Genomic DNA, 20,717 nt, shown 5'->3' with positions numbered 1-20,717 from the left:
CTAGAAAATGGTGAGGGGAAATATGATGTGTGCTGGTGGAAGGCAATAGCTGAGAGAGGGTCCATTTACCAGCAGCAGGGTGTGCAGACCATGGAGGAGAGATAGGTCTGTTACTGAGTCAGTGTGGCGAGGCGCAAAATGTCTATTTCAGGTCCTTTTTTTAAGCAGGGTGAGTCACCAGGCTTTTGGAGCACTAGTGTCTGCATATGTGTGTGTGCACATGTATTTTTATGTGATACCGCTCTCCCTCTGTCTCCGTCACCCGTGCCTGCATGCAGGTCTGTGACAGGTTAGGCGTTTTGGGTGCGGGCCATCTTCTCTCCGTTTTTCCCCTGGCGCCTAGCAGCGAGCTGGCCCTCGCACGAGGGACAGGCAGAGACTTCAATCTGTTTGGTAAATACTGAGTCGAGTAAGGCCCACCCATCACCACAGCACAGGAACTAGCCCAGGGCAGACCTACGCGTGAATAGGTAGGATGCTGCTTTGAAACCACGTAGAGGATACACCTCTGTCAATGTAAATGAGCTATTTTGAGATATTAGAGGGTGAGAGGGAAGTGTGAGTGTGAGCACTGACAGGCAGACAATGAGAGAAAGAGAAATGGACAGAACGAGGGAGAAAAGCAAATGAGAGACGGGAGCCGCCTCCTGCTGCCAGTAAAATGTCAATGGAACCCTGGGGATGCATTGATTAACCTCTCTACGCCTAATCTACCTTCGCCTCCACCACCTCTCACTGAAGGCAACCAAACAGACTGGTGGTACACAGCTGGACCCATGGGCCAACTTTGCATAAACATGTCACAGAGCGGCAAAAGCTAAGGAAAGTTCAGCTGAAGATTGTTGAAAATGTCTGTACTTCTTTTAGTTAAATTAAAGCTACATCCATACAGGTGAATTTTTGATCTCTGTTAAGTATTTTGGGTTCTGTATCACTTTTAATCACCGTCCATGCAAACACACCTTAAAACGCTGTTTGTCTCATACACACGTAAGCAGTTGTATCATTGTGAAATGCAGATTTTAACTCCACAACATCCGTTAGATTGTTGTGAGAGATCCATGTTGTGTTCTACACTGGAAGCTGAGGCTAATGCCAGTGGTTTTCTTCTGGGATAGGATCATGGGATTGGAGCCTGAAGAATCAGCAAAGGCTACATCTTGACAGAAAGAACCAGTCAGCAAGTGGTTATGAGCATCTTTGTTCCCATACATCTGTTTCTGTCCATCCAGACTAAAATGCAGCGTTTGTATTTTTCAAACTACAATGGGTTCGGCAGCTTTTTCTATATTCTCCATTTTAGCAGCTCTAAAACTCTGTAGCCGAGATGAAGAGGTAGTGTGGATGTAGCCTCAGTTCATTCAATTCAATATAAGTTGTGACTTACACTTACGCGATTCATTTGTCACTTATTTTCCCCTTTAATCGCTTTGTCTGTAAAACAATCATCATAATTTTTAAAGCCAAAGTTTTTATACTAATATTTTTTTTAAAACTTTTTGTTGATATTATATTATCAATATTATAACCCCAAAAACATTTAATATGAGGCAGAAACAAATATACACATTGATGTAGGTGGAATTAACCAACTACCAGATTTAGCTCTGACTCATTTCAGCTTAAATTTGATACCAATTGACAATCAGATAAAAAAATGTATGACACAGTGTGATATGTCTCTATTTACTCAACTAAAATTACCATTATCAGTACCAAACAATGTTGTGTTTTATGGTTGTGTCTTACTAGCAGAAACGGTGTGGGTGTGCAATGCTGCAAATGCCTACTTGAAGGAAAGAGGTTCTTTTCATTTTGCTGTGTCTCACTATAATTGCCTCGGCGTTCACTTTCGGTTTAACCAGCGTATTTCTCAGTTCAATGCAAATATTCCATAATCCTCCACTCTGGAACGTCTTGAGTATAACCGACCTCTTGTTTCCTCTCCCCTCTTTTCTCTCCTCTCGCTACAGTTTGCTCTCAGTTTTCCAAAGGTGTGTATGCCATCATCGGCCTGTATGACAGGAAGACAGTCAACATGCTCATGTCCTTCTGCGGAGCGCTGCACGTCTGCTTCGTCACGCCGTCCTTCCCCATCGAGACGGCCAACCAGTTCGTCATCCAGCTGAGGCCCGAGCTGCAGGACGCTCTGGTGGGTGTAATCGACCACTACGGCTGGACCAAGTTTGTCTACATGTACAGCTCGGATTCAGGTAAGATTATATTTATCCAGGACTTATTTCTAATTCATGAATCTTTTTTTTTTTATAACTTAATTTTTATTTAGTTTTCAACAAAACAATATACATTTTCAGACAGTTACTTTCTTTGTCCATTTTTCAACTGTATACAATATTACAGTGTGCAATGCATAGAAAGAACAACAAACAGTGCTCACTCCAAGAGAAAAAGAGGGGGGGATAAGAATAAGAATAAATGGTTGACTACATACATAATTTATTAAATAAAAAGAAGAAATAAAAAATAAAAAACAAGTAAAATGAAAATAAAACCAGGGATACAGAAATAGTAATTGTCCACTCCAGAATGTAGTATCATAGGTGCTATATGCTTTTCAGAGAGTATGGTGTATAATGTATGTGAATATGGAGAGTTGACAGATAACTGATGAATCACTTTTTTGAAGTGGATGTTTTTACTTTTACAATTTTATTAAAGTCATATCCTTGTTTGTCTTTCAACATCAAAATTCCATGTGTTAGAATTTATTCGATTTAAGTCAAATGTGCAGTTGTACTCCACGCACACAAAGAGAGTCAGAGCCTGCACCAGCCTGTAAACCAACCCCCATTAGTCGTCTTCAGATTGCCATGGCGACAGCAATGGGGTCAATCGTAGCCATTGTGCAGACACGCGCAGCCATCGGAACATTTCTTTTCGACCATCAGCCTTGTACAGATAACAAACACATAAAAGAAGTATTGACCCGCAGTGATAATCTTACAATGGAACAAAAGATGAGCAGCCCTCCGTAGTGACCAGTGCCGCAGCAGTCAGTAATGTCAGAAAAAAGAGAAACACAAAAAGTGCTGCAGACTGTTAATAACACTTCTGCAGAGGAAGGCAGAAATAAAGTAGCACACCTGTCAGCCCCCGGCATCTTCCTTGTTCGCTCCTCTCTAACCAATCAGCTGTACCCTTCCCATAATGCCATGCCATCTGCACCAGGTGTTGTGAGTTTTGGAGCTTGACCGCGCTGGGTTTGTGTGCACCCAAAAGCATGCCCACTTTCAATATGTGTGTACTTCTTCCAGACGCATATTTGCATGCTGCAGCTCGAGGGCTTTGTGGAACTTTTATCCACTGATGTGTTTGACTTGAGTGAGATAAATAAAGCAAGCTTAAGTCAGCTTTAAAAGACAGATGCCATCATGTCACTCCTCACAGCGCACAGTGTTGACGAGGGAGATTTCACAGTGGCCTCCAGCCCTATTGATGTGTGACGGCTGTGGCGTCACACACGTCCCACAGATATTTTTAATCTTCTGTGATCCCTTCATTATCCACTCACAAACTGTTTGGGTGTTGTTTATCTGTATATATGTGTGTGTGTGTGTGTGTGTGTGTGTGTGTGTGTGTGTGTGTAGGGTCACCCCTGTGTGATTGAGTGGTGGGATGAAGCCAGTGGAATCCATATAAGTAGTCTTCTGTTGCCTGGATACTACGCTGCAGTCACCTTTCCTACAGGGTTATTTTAAGCCTTTAAAGAAAAATCATATTGACTTGTGATGAATTTGTCGTGTGTGTCTGTGTGTGTGTGTGTGTGTGTGTGTGTGTGTGTGGCTGTCTGTTCTACCTAGTAAGAGTTCCTATGAACAGGCCGCAATGTTCTTTGATTTCTGCTCTTACATATTTCTATTAGATACATATTCATATTCTTAATGTTCTCTGTGTTTTTGTCAATTATCTGATGTAGACAAGGACGTGCACATACCGCTTTACTGCCATCTCCAGAGCTTTAGCATCTTCCTATTTCCTTCTTTTCTTCTTCTAACATCTGTCTTGCTGTCTTACCGTGCAGCATCAGTTAATAAAAGTGCCTCTTGTTTTTATTTTCAAAAGCCAACAACAGGAAAGCAAATTTGATAGGCCATTAAACCTATCATAAACAATATTCAGGTTATGGTTTGCGAAAGTGTTATTTTCTCCCCCCTCGACTGCCCGGTTCCCAGGTCTCTGTGTAGTGCTTCCGGCCAAAAGGGTGCTTATGACAGCCAGATTCCATTATGATATAATTCTCTTCCAGGATGCCTTTGGAGGACCATTTTCTCCATGGCTTGTCCTACGAGCCTTTCTGTCAACCGGGCTCTGATTTATAGGGGAGCGTCAGCACATAGCTACATTTAAAGAGAAGAGAGAATGTTCAATGCAAACACAGCCGGCAGGAAAGGGGGAAGGAGGGAAAGGAGGAATAAATAAATAAATAACCAGATGGAAGATTTGGAGAGAAATTAATTGTTTCAGTTCAGCCACAGTGGTAACATTGAAGGAAAGTGGACTCCAGCTCTGTCTGTAATACATTTCAGCACAGAACATGTTCAGCACAAAGCGTTAATGAGATTCAAACACTAATTTTAGCTCATCTTGACTGCTGCCTAGCTGTATGCTCAGGTGCTGGGACATAATTTACATAGTGAAGAACCAGTTTCACAAACAAATGAAAGTGTAAAGATGAGAGGAGAGATTGAAGATGATTAAAATGGAGGCAACAAAGGGATAAAAGAATAGAATGAAGTGAACCGCTTTAGACACGGCCTCCTTTTGGAAACGGAGCTGTCCATGGTGCTGAAACCTCCTACTAAATGCCGGCAGCACTGAAGAGGATTATTTAAATTTTTAAAACACAGACATAAAAGATGCAACAATCTCAATTTTGACAATGCACCCACGAGATGACTCAGTCGCGTTGCAGAACAAATCATTTGGCGTCCAAACCACCGATTTTGAAGTGACAGAAACATGCGTGATCACACGTGACTTCAGAATAAAGACAAACATGGAGGCAGACTGCCGGCGTCATCAGCAGGTTGTGCGTTAGTTTGTCTAATGTTTTGCACAGACAGCAGAACACGTTGAATAAGCAGCTAACTCTCATTTGTTTTAATTTACTTTAGTTTGGTGTTTTCTTTCTTTTTCCTTATTGTTTTGCGAAACATCCTCTGTGTTTCTAGAGTTGCTCCTCATGGCTGTCTTTGTTTAAAAAAACAAATTCAATGTTAAACATAAAAAAACAAGCAAATATTTGCCACATTCCAATCACTGCTCCTTTCATACTACATTGGTCTACGATTTCAGATAATAAATATGAAACATCTTTGATATTTATGATTCAAAATCAGGTAGGCTCGGATTCAATCGATGACATTAAGATTATGTCTGTAAACTTATCACAATATGTGATAATTTGACCAAATTAGCGTTTCACATTAGCGTTTAATCCAGGTCGTCAGGAGAGCTCTATCGGACCCCAAATCAGCCCAATGATCCTCCAGTGTGCATCCGACATTAAATCAGGACTCGGCTCCATTCAAAGACATTTGTCCATTCTCCTCAGCGCCAAATGACCTTATTCACGGCAATGATTAACTGCCTCCTATTTTCCCACGTCCATCATCGGTTTCACAGCTACTATTAAACCTGTCAGCACCAAGGGTCACAACTATTTACTCATGAGCAACAGTGAATGGAAAGAAACACTGACAGGTGCCATATGTCGCGATGCACCTTTCCACTTAGGCTTTACAACACCGCCGCATATTTTTTAGTTTTCTCCAATTTATTTACATATTCTGGTCATATGTGGAGGTGAAACACCATCCATCTTTCTATGTCTTAATGACCTGGTTTCAAACAGGCAGCATGGATTGCCTGGAGAGCAGCTGGTGTGCATTCTAATAAAGCCCGGCAATCATCTTTCAGAGGTGGTGACTGCATCTCTCATTCTTCTTCTGACAGCCTCTATGCTGTGTTTGTTGTTGTGGATGAGCCATTTTTACATTTGCTCAATATGCATAAAAAGCCTGTATGAATGTGAACAAACAAGCATGGAGGATATGCAAAACACACCGCGTATAGGCCCACAGTGGCTCCAGCAGTGTTTGCCAGCTTAGTGTAAATAAAAAACAAATGTGGCTACATCGTGTATTAGTTTACATTTCTAAATTGTGTAATTGCTATAATTCATTTGGGTAATGGCTGCCAGTCTGCTGCGGGTGAAATATTTTATTTATTTATTTATCTGTGGAAGAACAGCGGCTGCCAGCTCGGGAAGAATCTGATTGGTCTGCTGCCAAAACCAAAGGAGTACAACAGTGAGTCAGATTGTAAATCAGAGCTCAAGATCAATGTGTTCTCTAATCGCCTTTTATTTCCTGACTTAGCATGAGCCCCTAGCTCATTGGCTGCTCTTCCTCGTTCTCCGCCATGTTTGGCGGTCTCAGCAGCGTATCAGTGACAGTGTAATTGAGTAGCAGCACCTGTAATGGTGCTTGGAGGGCGTAATGCGTGCTGTGAGTGTGTAGCCTGCGATGATGCGCTGGCTGAATAGTTGTTAGTGTGAAAGTGGTGATTATTTAGCCCGGCGCTGTATGAGTTGGAAAAGCACACCTGTACATGTCGGGGTGTTTAATGGACTGTCGTACACGTAAGATTATATCACTGAAGCTACAGGGAAGATGCTGATGGATAAGCAAGCCACAAACGCTTAGCTTTTCTGCACAGCTTCTGTTTCATCCTGCACTTAATCTAATTTATCTTTTGGCTCACATTATAACGACATAGAGTATTACATTAACCCGATCTATTTGTTTCACGCTCAGTTTCGCTTTTAGGGTTGGATGTTATTTGCGTTTTTTCTGATACCGATGCAAATTGATACTTGACAAAAAAACTGTCACTTCGAGTGAAATACAGCCACATTTGGATCGTTTCGCTTTAGAGATATTGTCATTGTGTTGACTTGAGTTTGAGGTAGCTACTGGCTAACTGCAGCCTAACGCTGCATGCTGCCAGAGCCATAGAGAGATTGTGTTTCCACCAGAGTTGAGTGTTTAATGAAAAAAAGCCCAGAGCAGTGATGTTTGTTGCCAATAAGCAAATATTTCACTGCTGAGGGCAGGTACCGGAATCTGCATTATGATTCGGTCCATGCTGGATTCGGCCATGTTGGAACCCAGCCCTTATTGCTTTAAGTGAGTTAATGAGTCATTCATCACTTCATCATCTTTGCAGAACTTTCCGTGCAAATACCCTGACATGTGGCTCCTTAAGTTCCTCTTCAGTGCAATTTTAGATCCGTTTAAATGTTTGCCATTGAGTTACAGCTCTTCTCATTCTTCTCACCAGGCCTGTCGGTGCTGCAGAAGGTTCTGGACACAGCAGCGGAGAGGAACTGGCTGGTGACCTCGGTGAACGTGGAGACCATGACGGAGGCGTCCTTCTTGAAAGTGTTTCAGGATCTGGACAAGAGGAAGGAGGGCCAGATCATCATCGACTGTGAGACGGAGAGGCTCACTGGCATCCTCAGGAAGGTAAAGAGCATTTCTCTGCACTGTTTCTGCAATGATACGGAAAAAATGCAATCATGACTATAATGACATTTTATTCATTTTCAGCCTGCACATTAAGCCTAAGAGACTTCCTCAGAAATAATATTTTGAAGACAAATAAAAAGCTCACAGTTAAAAAGCGAGGTTTGCGCATGTTTGAATCTGATGGAAAAAGGAGAGAGATGCAGTTGGGAAAGAAAGACAGGGGGTAAATGGGAAGTGGGGGCTGGTTGGCGGTCTGCTCTTGTGTTTGGTCTCCTGGAGAATTAAGGACAGGAGCGATAAATAACACAGCATTGGCATTTGGAGTCGGCAGTTCTTCTTTGATAGCATCATCACTCACTCACCACTGTACTATTGAAAGGAAAAAGGATCTTGGTGTCCTCCCATGAATAGAGATCCAATCATAGCTTAGCAACCGTAACTAGGCATGGCAGGTCTGGCTTTGGATTTCACAGCATGTGGAAGAGGTAGACTCAGCAGCGGATTGTATTTGTAACTTGAAGCATCACTTCTGTATGTAAACAAGCTAACCAAGGAGTTCTGAAAGCTTACGGGTACAGGCAAGACGGTCAAGCTAATCTTATTTGATCAAAAGCCAATTTGTACAGACTTGCAATTTGTTGAGGGTTAAGGACAGAGGATGTCTCACAATGTTAAAGCCCTATGAGACAACTTCTGATTTGTGAATATGAGCTTTACAAATAAAATTTGATTGATTGATTGATTGAATTTGGTAAGAAACTAAATCTTTGTAATGACAAACAGCCGCCTCTATCTAGTACATTATCATAGCCTCCGACAGCCATGTTTGTAGCTTTCAGAAACACTTGCCTCTGTGCTGCCCTTTAGTGGATGTATCGCTTAACAACCATGCCAATGTAAAGAATGCATCTGTCAGCGGTCACATTTATTTTTGCAGGAAAAGGAAAAATAAATGATGTGCATGACACACACACTGACTTTCAACCATAGCCTTACCTTCTTCCCCCGTAAGAGAGACAAGACCCCAAAATGTGACTGTTTAAACCGATTTAGGCCACACAGACACAAACACACAAACACACACACACACACACACACACACACACACACACACACACAGTCCCCATCTGTATGTGTAGGCTACGTCTGCTCTCCGTGAGCGTTATTGATGGCCCAGTGTCTACAGTTAAGATTATTGCATGAGTTCTCACCAGTTTACAGGAGCGGCGCCTGAGACGCTCTCCGTTCAGACGGCCGCCATCAATCACCCACGTCTGCCTCACTCTCACTTCTGCCTCTTTTGCCCTTTAGACTCACTCCTGTGCTCATCTCATACCGTACACAGATCCTCACACGATAGAGTCGCCGACAGTATCCTGAGGGTGACCTCTCATGTAACCCGAATGTTGATGTCGTCTCCTCGGAGAGCATCGATTGTGACAGAAGAGCCACCTCAGAGTGGGTTTTTCTGAAGAGAGTCAGAAAGAAAATGACCCGTTCTCTCGGGGGCTGAACTCTGAATGACTCCTTAAATCTTTATGAATAATTAAAATGCTACTCCCTTCCAAAACATTTCCATTTGACAGTCCACTGTGGCAGTAATGTGTGCATATCCCCACGGTGTCGGGTGTATGTCTCTTTCCCACAATGTTCCTGGCCCGGGGCTCAGCCGCGAGGCCCGCCTTGTGCTAGGGTCACCATTAATAACAAATGCCACCTTCTGTCATGACCTGCAGCATCATTTGACACACACACACACAAAAGACTACACTCGACAAAGTAATCACCCGGGCGAAACACTAACGGAGAGAAGAGGAGACGCTCGAATTCTTTATCCTCCGTGATAATTGGATAGTGCATGGCTTTACATCAGTGCTGCCCACTCGGCCTTATTTCATGTGACGGCCCAGTATGCTGTGGTGACACATATACAGCGGGCTCAGACTCAGCCGAGAGTGCCACCAGCTCCCCCCCCCCCCCCCCCCCTTCTGTATCTACATGTAAATGTCAGTCAGAGTGAATAAATCAGCCCTGGCACCACACACCTCAGTGTGTTGTTTTAACTGCCCTGACCTGTAGGTGGTCAGCTGACCTGCGTCGCCCGCAGTTGGAGAGTGACAGCGGTTGCAGGCGGCGGAGAGATGGAGTGTACAGTAGGTGGGAGGCGGGGGCTTGTGTACAGTTCAGCCCTGACAGACTGAATTATTCGATGATATTGTTAGACCACGAGCCGTTCCAGGGAAGTAGAGTATTGTGTGTTTTTTAAACATTAGATCAGAGATCAAACCAGAGCTCTCAGGGGAACCACAGTGAACACAGAGTGGGAGGGGGAGGGAAGCAAATACAGTGTGAACAGTTTGCTGTTTACAAATAAGATCACTAATTGCACATTTTCTGACAGGTTTACTTGTATTAACGGTTAATTTATTCATTAATTTCCAAGTACTTTTCTTGAGTCCATTGATGCTACTGCTATTTTTGTTCCCTTTCAAGCCTGGGTCTTTAAAGGGCCTGACTAAACGTTATATGTTGACACATTGTAGTTCAAATATTTAAGGGATATAATTAATTTAGTGGCTATTTTAATATATGAATAAGTGATCTGGCCAAAGGCAACACAGTTGTAAGAAATTACTCCTCACAGTAATACCTTTCATCACTGAGGAGAGAGAAGGAACGGCAGAGGAGATGAGAGGAGGAACGGGAGAGGAGAGAAAACGAGAGAGACAGGAGGAAACAGCAGAGGTGACGGAGGATAGGAAAGGTTTCTAACTGACTCCAGAGCTGTCATTCTCTTTAAGCTACTTTGTCTGTATGGAGCTGGTAATCTGTTAATATGCCACCGCACAGATTTACACTGACATTTGTGAAGTTCCTCGCCCTTTTATACAGCAGATTGTTCCATTTTCCCTCTCTCTGCTCCGATTTCTTTCTGTCTGTTTTGCACAAGGTCAAATTCTGTACACTGTAGCAGGCTGGTTGCTGAGACACTGTCAAACACCTCCCCTGGCTCTCTTACTTACACTTATTCTTTATTTCTCTTCCACCTTTATCTTCCAGATTGTCGAGCAGGGCAAGAATGCCAAGAGCTATCACTACATCCTGGCTAACCTGGTAAGGAAATATCATATCACTGCATTTTATCTTTTTCTTTAGATTTCTTTGGATATTCTCTATACTTACCTTCAGATGGATTTCTGTTAAATGTGGCTTTTACCAGGATTCCAGATTTTCTATTGCTACCTGTTCAAACGAGTTGCACGTACCTAATGTTTCATGCTTAAAGTGAATGGTCTCAAGTCTTTTATGCTACTTTATTCCATTTTCCTCTTCAGCTCCACTGTATATTCTTTCCCCTGCGCTGTCAAACCTGCATACATAACACTAGTAGACTTCCAGTGAAGCACAAGTGGGAACACTGTGACAGCCAGGCACAGAAATCTATGCAGACTCACCGTGACAGAAAAAGGTCTGGGAGCCAATCTGTGCAAGTTTATAAACATTAGCCCCCTTTGTCTGCTGCCATTTTCTCAGTGCACGTGTTACGCAGACCCCTGCAGCAATGTTCACTCTCACTAAATGCAACCAAATGAAGAGAAAATTGACATCAACAGAAGCTTTAGTAATAACAGCATTAATATGCAGCTGCTGGCCTGAACAATTTCTCACTGCTGGGCTTTTAGATTAGCTCAATCTCTCTTGTCTGGCCAGTTTGCCAGATTTAATTTGAAATGATAAGACTTGCAGGGTAATAACAGCTGATAGGCAAAGTGGCTACCGTCATTTATAATGGGCCCATTAAAAGGTTTGTGCAAAATAAGGTCCTTTATTTTTTTATGTCCCTGCACCTTTTCATAATTTTTCTAATTTACTTACTGGTGCGTCTATCTGCAGCTTGGAGTGTGTGTATGAAAAACAGAGCATAGTGTGATAGGGAAAACACGATGTCATTTAAGGTTGTATACAAAAGTCTCTAATGTGGAACCAGCACCAGCATCTCAGAACCAAAAGGACTCCTCGGGGGCCATACATCAACCCGCTCTCTGTGTTGTAGATCAGCTGTTGGCTCTTCTCTCTAAGTTCTGTGAAGCCCAGAGAAACCAGCTGTAAACACACCTAAATATCCACTTTACTTGTAGCTTTGATCGTCTCTGCTTCCTGGGCAAAACTTGTATAGCAAATTGAAAACACGCCACCATGTCACAAGCGACTACTAGATCAGAAAAGGATGCTATGACTGCACTATTTCTTTACATAGAACATACGCGTAGGCTGGTGTTTTAAAGGTTAAAACTGTATATATATAATCTTTAAATGTGGCTGCAATAGCTGTATGAAAAGCTGTGCTCCATGTCCAGTGTGGGAAAGCCTAGTTTCTATAGTAACCTCTCCCGCTGACTGCACTACATCAGCTCATACATGGAGCAGGAAAAAAGACGACTCTGTGTGTTCAGCTGAGAAATATGGACACCTTGCAACAGACAGGTACATTAGGGAGACAGCGGTGGGAGGGGGATGGGGGGTACTAAGGCTCAATCCAGTTTCACCCCTTCTCCCTACCCGTTGTTTTCAAAGGTTATCTTGCACCTTTGAATTGAATTGAATTATGTCAAAATACGGGATTATTGTGCATAAATCAGCAATAACGATGTATCGTTAGCATGCTATCTACCGAGAAATCGGCAGGTGTAACGGTAGCAATTTAAAAAAAATGTTGTTTTCGATAAAGATATCCATAATACATTGAAACAATATTAAAAAAAGATATTACAATTCTAATCATCATTTTTAGATCCCTTTTAATGGACAAATGTTACATTTCAGGGTCTCTCGAGTTGTTTTTTTGCAGCCATCTTGCCCATGATTCGCAGGGCATTCTTTTAAATTTTCATAGCCCACACTTTGAAGTGCTGGTCTGAAAAATCTCTGTTTCGAGGGATGTGAAGCCCTAACACAGTTGCCCCTAACCCTTCATCCCAAAAAGAATTGGGACACCTTCTTCTTCTTTTCCATTTGCACACTCGTGAGGAGCATGGACCAATTTTGTACCCGTTAACAGGCGACCACCTCCACTTGACTTCTTTTCCCTTTCTGTGAGGAGTTCAGAGGAAGTAAACAAGTAAGGCTTTGCAAAAAGTAGCATTTTCAAGAGAGAGCCGCAGCTTCGACTGACATGAAACAAATATCCTCAGAAAAGAGAGGGAAGGAGAGGATGGAGGTTTGTGCTGTCAGACAGATGCCAGTCGAGCGGGAGACGATCCTGTGAGGCACCTTCTCTTCCCGTCTGTCAAAACTTTCTCTTAAATCTTGACAAATCTTCTCTCCCTCTGCTCCCGCCCGTCCCCACTTGTCTGCCTCTTCTTCCCCCCCATGCTAACAGGCAGCCCGCTGAGACATCGAAACCACCTCTCCCACTCCGCTGCCGCTCTAAAAAAACTGTCTCCTCCACGCAATAGTCAGAGGGAAAAACAGAAGATCCCATTACAGCGAATCGCTCTTTTTTCCATTCCACTTTGCCTGAGGTGTCCCTTATATTGTTCACAGTGCCCCATAAGGGTTTGATCCCGCCATTGATAACAGTGGCCAATGAGGACTCGGAGTCTATCATAGATTGGCGGTGGACTGCTCCCGCCATTAAATTAGGTTTCCTATTTTCTTTTCTCACTACTCTCGTCCCTCAGGAAAAGACAGGGATGGAATCTGTTCAATGGGATAAACTCTCTGTGTGAAAAAGGGGGATTTGTCATTTTCATTACGCAATCAACCGTCGCACTTTAGATGGAGGAGTATTAAACGTTTACCACAAAGTATACTTTCGAATGACCCACTGGTTTCCAACATTGTCAGCTTGTGAAACCAGAAACAAAGCAATGCCGACTTGTGACCCCTGATCAGCAGCTTTAGTGGTTTAGACTTATTCTACTAAAACACAAAGCTGGGACCCCGAAGTCAAGACAAATAATTGAATAAGAAAGTAAAACAGATTTGCAGGGTCTTTTTGAATCTGTTTATTGATAGGTTTTGTTTAAACATGTGTACAAATCACATGTTGAATATTTCACATAGCAAATCCCCCTTACTCCTCTCACTTCACAGTAAAATAAATGAATACAAAAATGAATACATTGATAGATAAATAAAGAAAAAACTAAAATACTGTTGGTGCCACACCCTAAAAAAAAAGCTTCAACAATGTTCATCATATATACATATTGAAACAGTCATTCTACAGCTGATACAGTCAGACTCTAATAAAAAGATAAATAGTGGTTAGACTATCAAAGTAGATGAGAAAAGGCATCCAGACCTATGTCAACTTACCCTTGCTCCACTTTAAAGGGATTTTTATCCTTTCAATTTCAGATGAAACGTAATAAACATAATGATCCACCTGACATGGGATGGAGATTTTTAGCTCTTCCAATTTAAATGTATATTAAATGTTGATTGCCAATCACAGTTTTCAGCCCTGACTCCAAATATAGAAATTAAAGGATCTGGGTCAGTAGTTGTAGTGAAAATTTTACTCAAAGCTTTCATAAGATGGCCATGGTGAAGCACGTTAAATCGTATGAGCCCGTATCTGTTGCTGATATGCAGGTTTCTTTTTGGGCTGAAGTACTGGATACTTTGAGAAAATCCCAATCAAAAAAATGAACGAGGAAATGATCTCTCTTTGGACTTTGGAACTGCTCACATTTAAAGTCCACTTCACAACCTGTGCTCAGTGGTAGCAAATGAACATTGATTTATTTTCAGGGGTCACAAGCCATTTAGCACGATGGTCACTCCAGATAAAACGCAATTAGCAGTCGTGAATCTGCTTGAATGGTCTGTCTCTTGTTTTTCTCTTTGTTGTAAGCATGGTTAATTGCCCTCTGCCAGGCATTTTGAAGAAGAACACGCTTTATTCATTGTAATCATGCACTGTGCACATTAATTAACATTGTCCTTGCCTGTCCTCCTCGGTGTCTTCAGGGCTTCCTGGACATCGACCTGACAGATCTGAGGAAAGGTGGAGCGAACATCACCGGCTTCCAGCTCGTCAACAACTCTGAGCCCGGCGTCAGCCGCGTTGTCCAGCAGTGGCTGGACTTTGACAATAAAGACTCCAAAGTGCTCAAGAGTGGACTCAAGGTGTTTGCCCTTCATTCACTCAACTGTGGAGATGTGATCACTGATTATTTGTTCGAGGTCACGGTTACCTTGATCGAGAGAGTTGCTTTTTTTCCCTGTTCAGTGGATTTGAGTGGCATATTGGGAAAAGTTATGAAAGGGTTTTCATTTAATTTAGTTGGCAGATAACCCTTCAACCTTTCAGAGTTTGTTGGTTCAGATGAGGGATTTTTGCTGTTAAATGATTATTGATTTTTATCCCTAACAACCGGCCACCCAGCTGAGATAGAGGATTAATTCCAAATCCAAACATTTGTGTTTAGAAAGTCAAAAAACCAGCTCAAATCCCCCCTGTTCAGCTTAGACCTTTATCGGTTGTTAATAGTGTCGCTGTTGTTTGAACTGACTGCTCTCTCTTTGCAGTACACTGGTGCTCTAACATACGACGGGGTGAAAGTCATGTCCACGGCCTTCCAGAACTTAAGGAAACAGAGGATAGACATTTCTCGCAGGGGCAACGCTGGCGAGTGTCTCGCCAACCCACCAGCCCCCTGGGGACAGGGCATAGACATCCAGAGAGCCTTGCAGCAGGTCTGCAGCCATGCATGGAAACACACTCATATATGGACACACATACACACACACAACACATGCACATACATGGGCGGAGGCTCACATTTGCACAAATTCTTGAGTGACACATCGGCTAACGGCTCCTGAGTCGGGGCTAGCTGAACAAATTAGGTCTCATTCTGTCGTGTAAAGTTCACATTAAGTCGTTGGAGAGCTCTCCAGTATCAAATGTGACATCATGGCTAGTAAACAAAACCTGCGGGCAGTAACACTCTGCTGTGATCATCATGGAATATGACATCAGCAATTGAGTTTAGAGACGTAATATTTGGGAATGAAAATGCAGGACCGGCTACGAGACTCCTTGATCTCATGCACACACACACATACACACAGACACACACACACACACACACACACACACACACACACACACACACACACGCACACACACACGCAGACACACACACGCACACACACACACACACACACACACACACACACATACACACACACACACGCACACGCACACACACACACACACGCACAAATCTAAGGAGTAAGCACCATTATTATATTTTTTTCAACTCTATCATTGCAAAGGCACAGTCCTGAGTAAACAGCCAAATCTCATATCATATATTTTTATTCTGGAACCTTATGTACTTTGACTATGAATAGTGTATAATAAATGCAATATGTTTTCAAGGGTGTGTGTTTGTTTGCGTGTGTGCACTGTGCACGCGCACAGCCTGAGGCCCTGTCTGCACAGTGGCTGTGCAGAGTCCTCTTCATAGTCATCTCACCATCTGCCTGCAGATAGACTCAAGATTGAAGCCGTGTTCGCTCAATTAACCCCATCGCACAGCCAAGACAAACACACCGCACTGTACACATACACGCACGCCATCTGTCATTCACCTCAGCAGGGACCTGGGCACTGGAATTTTCACAAATGAATACACAAACGTACAACAAAACTATGCTAGACATGCATCGCATGTGAGCGTGACATGCAAACGCTTGTTGCGAGTGCAGACATTCAGAAAATGGCGTGTATGAAAATGCTTGGCGGTAGCCACTATCTACCCATCTGCCTAGGTGAGTCCAAGCCTGCATGTTGGTAATTCTATATCTGTGACTCCATTACAGGTGCGTATAGACGGATTGACGGGTCACATTCAGTTCAATGAGAAAGGACGAAGAACAAACTTCACTGTCAGCGTCATGGAACTGGCCCCATCCGGCCCCAAGAAGGTAAGTCTGGATCCCGGGGTGTTAAAAACCAACATTTATTACTGCCGTATACAACACTGTGGCTGCATGCTCATTATCATTATTGTTATTTGCTTGTTAAACAGGAATTAAAATTTTCAAGAAATACCTGGGCCTGTATTATCAGATTTATAAGAATTACAATAATAATGCTGTGAAAACGACATTAACGAGAGATTTTCTGCTACTTAGAGTGAAGTGTTAAATGAACCTTTTATCACAGCTCTCAAGTGTTTTCATGATTATTTAGGTGCAGACAAGGAAATTGACACAGTGGTTTATTCTTAGAAAAATATTAACTCAATTAAATTGTTTTCTCCTTATTATTAATATTTTATTTTCTGTATGAAATCCTCCAGTCGTAATGAAGAAGTATAATTCCATATCAGTGCATAAACTGGGATTAGATGATTGAAACCATGAAATCAGAAGGACAAAAATCCTGCTGCAGTGAATTTAGTACCACATTGAAAAGTACAAACATTTTAAAGTGATAAATAAATGTGTGTCAGCTTCATTTGTGTTCTTTGCTCAGCTGATAAATAAAGAAAGTGAAATATTTAATGTGGCTTAATTACCCTTTTCTGATTTGATTGTATATACACCAATGATAAGATTATCATCATGACTCATGATATTTTGTAAAAGCGATGTACACAGGGTGCATCCTTACTTCTGTTTCTTAAGAGGCAGTAGCGGTGACAGTTTAATAAAATACAGGTCCTTGATTGTGACTTGTTCTTCTTGACTTATAGGTCGGCTACTGGAACGAAGATGAGAAGTACGTGACCACGGCGAGCTTCATGCGAGGCAGCAACGAGACGTACGGCCTGCAGAACAGAACCTACATCGTCACCACTATCTTGGTGAGTCAAACAGAGACGGATATCTAGGAGGCAGGTGAGATGAGGGAGAGAAAGGCAGGGATAATATTTATTTATTTTCTTTTTATGATAGAGTTCCCTAAGTTCAGGGCCCCTGAACGAATTCAGCAGACACATGTGATTGTATCTCCATCCCCTTCTTCCACTCTTAACTCTGTTCTGCTAACTTCTCTCCGTCCTGTCGGGAGCCTGCTCGGAATGAGAACGCCTTTATTTGGCAGGTACGGGGCAGAGGTGCAGAAATGTGTGCGGGGTTTCACTTGCTTACTGGCATAGTAATACTGTACATTTAAAAGACAACACAAGGGCAATACAACCTTGAAATTCAATGTCAAGAAAACACAGGTAGAGTTGAAGGCTCCGGGGGTCGTACAGTCCTAAACAGCACTGTTATAAAATACATTCTGAGCGGACTCCTGAGGCTGTGAAGTGTCAATGTGTCCTTCATCCCTCTCCGCTGCCATGTTCTCTATTCAGTTCCCATGTCGCCAGGCTGTTGAACGCGACGTGGCCAGGTTATGTGAAGTGTTCTGGCCTATATTTCGGAAGGGAAGTTAGAAGGGACTGGGATTTGGGAACAGGGATGAAAAAAAATTCAATCTGACCAACTCTCATGACGGATAGCTTATCCTGACATTTTCTGAAAAAGAGAGGACATATAGTGGCAGGCAATACGTGGCTGATACACATCCGAGGATAACACAGATGGTATTGTGCACGTCTCTGCAGGGACAGGATGTTCTCAGTGTCTGCGTCTTGTTGAAAATTTAATATCAGGGATTGATCCATGCCTGCGGACCCCTAGAGCCCAGCGTTGGCTCTTCAGGTGTTTGTTTTTTTCTTCAAATGGGAATGTCTTTTATCTCTGGGTATTACTTCCGCCGTATTATTTCATTGGTATAAGAAAAGGCGCAGCTATTCGAGGTGTGGATGAAATGTGTGTCAAAGAATAAAGCAATGCACTTGCTGATTTTTAGTTATTCTGTCAGAGGCTTCAGGTCTGGCAGGGCAGCGCATGAGTAGCTGATCTCCGCTGTGAGAGGTTAATTGGGCAAAGGGGTTTCACTTAAGAGAAATCCACTGCGCGCCAGATAAAAGCTTGACAGACAACACAGAATAACAGGAAGACGCAGCGACACACTCCAACCTGTGCCATCTTATTTTATAGATGCAAGGCTTTTAGCCGGAGATCTTGCTGCATCAGCAGGAAAAAGGCGAACATAACAATGTAGAGCATCATTACCAATGAGAATCATCTGGTTATGGTGGTTTCCTATTGAAGATATACAGGCACCTGAATGGGAAAACCGCTCACGTCAGCCTCTTAGTTTGAATTAAGATATGAGGAAACTCTGGCTATAACTGTATCCCCAGCATGGAGGAAAGGTTTGGTGTCAACAAAACAAAACTTTTACCAAAATTGTTGTAAGTTGAATCTAAATGAATCTCAGCACTAACATTATGACAATCAATTTAACTCAGTAAAGAATAAGCTGTGCAGAGTTTTTTTATACCTGATTTAACTTATTAATAGGAGGATAGAAATATGTGAGACAAAACAGCATTTGTAAAAATCTCAGCTTGAGTAAAATGACCTAAATCACCATTTGCCTGTGGGAGAGAGGCCCAGACGCAGAGGGAACGGTTTGTTTTGCAAAATATGAGCATTTGTGTGGACAAGGTATTTGGCTACTTTTAGATTAACTGGTGTCTACGTGCATAGCAACTGCCTAATTACAAAGACATTTTCGCACTATTCCAATTTTGACATTGTGCATATATCCTGTGCAGTTGGAAAATACACCAAGGGGAAGACTGAGTAGCTCAATTAATTAAAAATAATTAAACTATAATTTCATATATAAGTCAAGCCTGCTGTAATAAGTGAAAATGTTGCAACTGAGGTTGTGTGCAAACTAGTTGGTAGAGAAACTCGTTATAAGTCATGGACAAACAGACCTCCACTCCCAGTGGTAGTAGAACGATTTTATCTAAGCAACATAAAGAGACTCTGGAATAACATTTGACAAATAAACTGTCGTGAGCTTAGGCATAGTGTCATCTATTGGCTACTAATTAAAAAACCTGAAAATCCTCATTTAAACCCAAAGGTTGCAGTGTCCCAAGAGAACGGATCTAAAAAAAGTCTCTCTGACATAATCTCCTATCAGTGTCCCCTTTTCTAGGAAGATAAATTGGTTTTCTGTCTTGGAACCTAAGAGTGGAGATAAGGTGTGAACAGTTATTGGGCTGCAGGGGAGCAGTGGAGTGGAGTTTTCTTCATGCACCTTATAACTTTTGTCCCCACTGATTCGTCGCCTGAGGGAACATGTTGTTTTGCCAGTGTGTCGGTATCACTTCACCTCCATACGCGCGTACACACACACACACACACGCACACACATACACACACACACTGACACACACACACACACACACTATCCCTGTTGTCCCTTCCTGTGCACACAGTCCAAGCCTTGGTTCACCCAAACTCTGGAGGAGTGAAGCGGAACATATTTAATTGAGCGCTTGAGGTTTGGGTCTCCACCATCGTGGCTTTACAGTAAAACCAGGCTATGACTGGGATTGTTGGGTTTAGTTTTGCTTGATGGGAGTTGGTTATTAATGGCATTCACTGTTTATGAGGCTTTCAGCGAGAAACTGTGGCTTTTTTAAATCAAATTGTGTTTTACGCTGCAGAGGTCTAATTAAAAAAACTGGTTATGGAACGTACTGAATACCTCAGTCATGTTGATGGTCAGAGTGTGTGCAGATCGAAATAAAAATCTCAATATAGTTAATTTAACTGTGGTTTCATAAAGGGAATCCATGGCAGAAGTGTAAGCTAGTGCCCGTCTTGTTTCCATGCATTCTGTTTCATTCAGTTTACTTTTAATGTGTTTGTTTACATTTGTACACATTATGTGTGTTTAAAACGTGTTCTCGTGTGTATGTGTGTGTCTGAGGCATATTTATCATGGCTGAGTAACGGCGGATCTCAGTGGAACAGTTTGAGGTCAATGAGACTGAGTCCTGGAGGACCCTTTGTATGTCATACCATATCTCTATGTGTGTATGTGTGCGTGTGTGTGTGTCTGTGTATGTGTGCGTAAGGGCAGACTTGCATGCTCATATATGTGTGTGTGTATGTGTATGTGTGTCTGTCTGTCTTTTTGTGTTGTGGCTCTAAGTGCAAGTGCATAGCCTGTGGAAGCGCTGCCTACCAGCCCCCACTCTCTCTCTCTCTTTCTCTCACTCCGTCTCTCGACCGTCTCCCTGGGGTGCTGTATCTCCACCAGCGGGCCTCGGGCTTCCA

At 42.5% G+C, this 20,717-nt stretch overlaps 1 protein-coding gene across 7 annotated transcripts in view; it reads left to right on the top strand.

Moving 5' to 3' along the window:
* The first annotated feature begins 2,023 nt into the window (after positions 1 to 2,023).
* Positions 2,024 to 20,717, top strand: part of gria1a (glutamate receptor, ionotropic, AMPA 1a) — a 50,472-nt gene continuing 31,778 nt past the window's right edge. For all 7 annotated transcript variants that reach the window (XM_061079383.1, XM_061079382.1, XM_061079378.1 and 4 more), the window contains exons 1-7: positions 2,024 to 2,213; positions 7,366 to 7,550; positions 10,614 to 10,667; positions 14,532 to 14,690; positions 15,093 to 15,260; positions 16,395 to 16,499; positions 17,273 to 17,383. In XM_061079383.1, the coding sequence (XP_060935366.1) occupies positions 2,039 to 2,213; positions 7,366 to 7,550; positions 10,614 to 10,667; positions 14,532 to 14,690; positions 15,093 to 15,260; positions 16,395 to 16,499; positions 17,273 to 17,383 (957 nt within the window). In that variant the 5' untranslated portion in view covers positions 2,024 to 2,038. The remainder of the gene's footprint in view (positions 2,214 to 7,365; positions 7,551 to 10,613; positions 10,668 to 14,531; positions 14,691 to 15,092; positions 15,261 to 16,394; positions 16,500 to 17,272; positions 17,384 to 20,717) is intronic.

This window comes from Limanda limanda, chromosome 10 (genome assembly GCF_963576545.1).
Source record: "Limanda limanda chromosome 10, fLimLim1.1, whole genome shotgun sequence".
Lineage (NCBI taxonomy): Eukaryota > Metazoa > Chordata > Actinopteri > Pleuronectiformes > Pleuronectidae > Limanda > Limanda limanda.
This window is presented reverse-complemented; position numbering and strand designations above follow the sequence as displayed.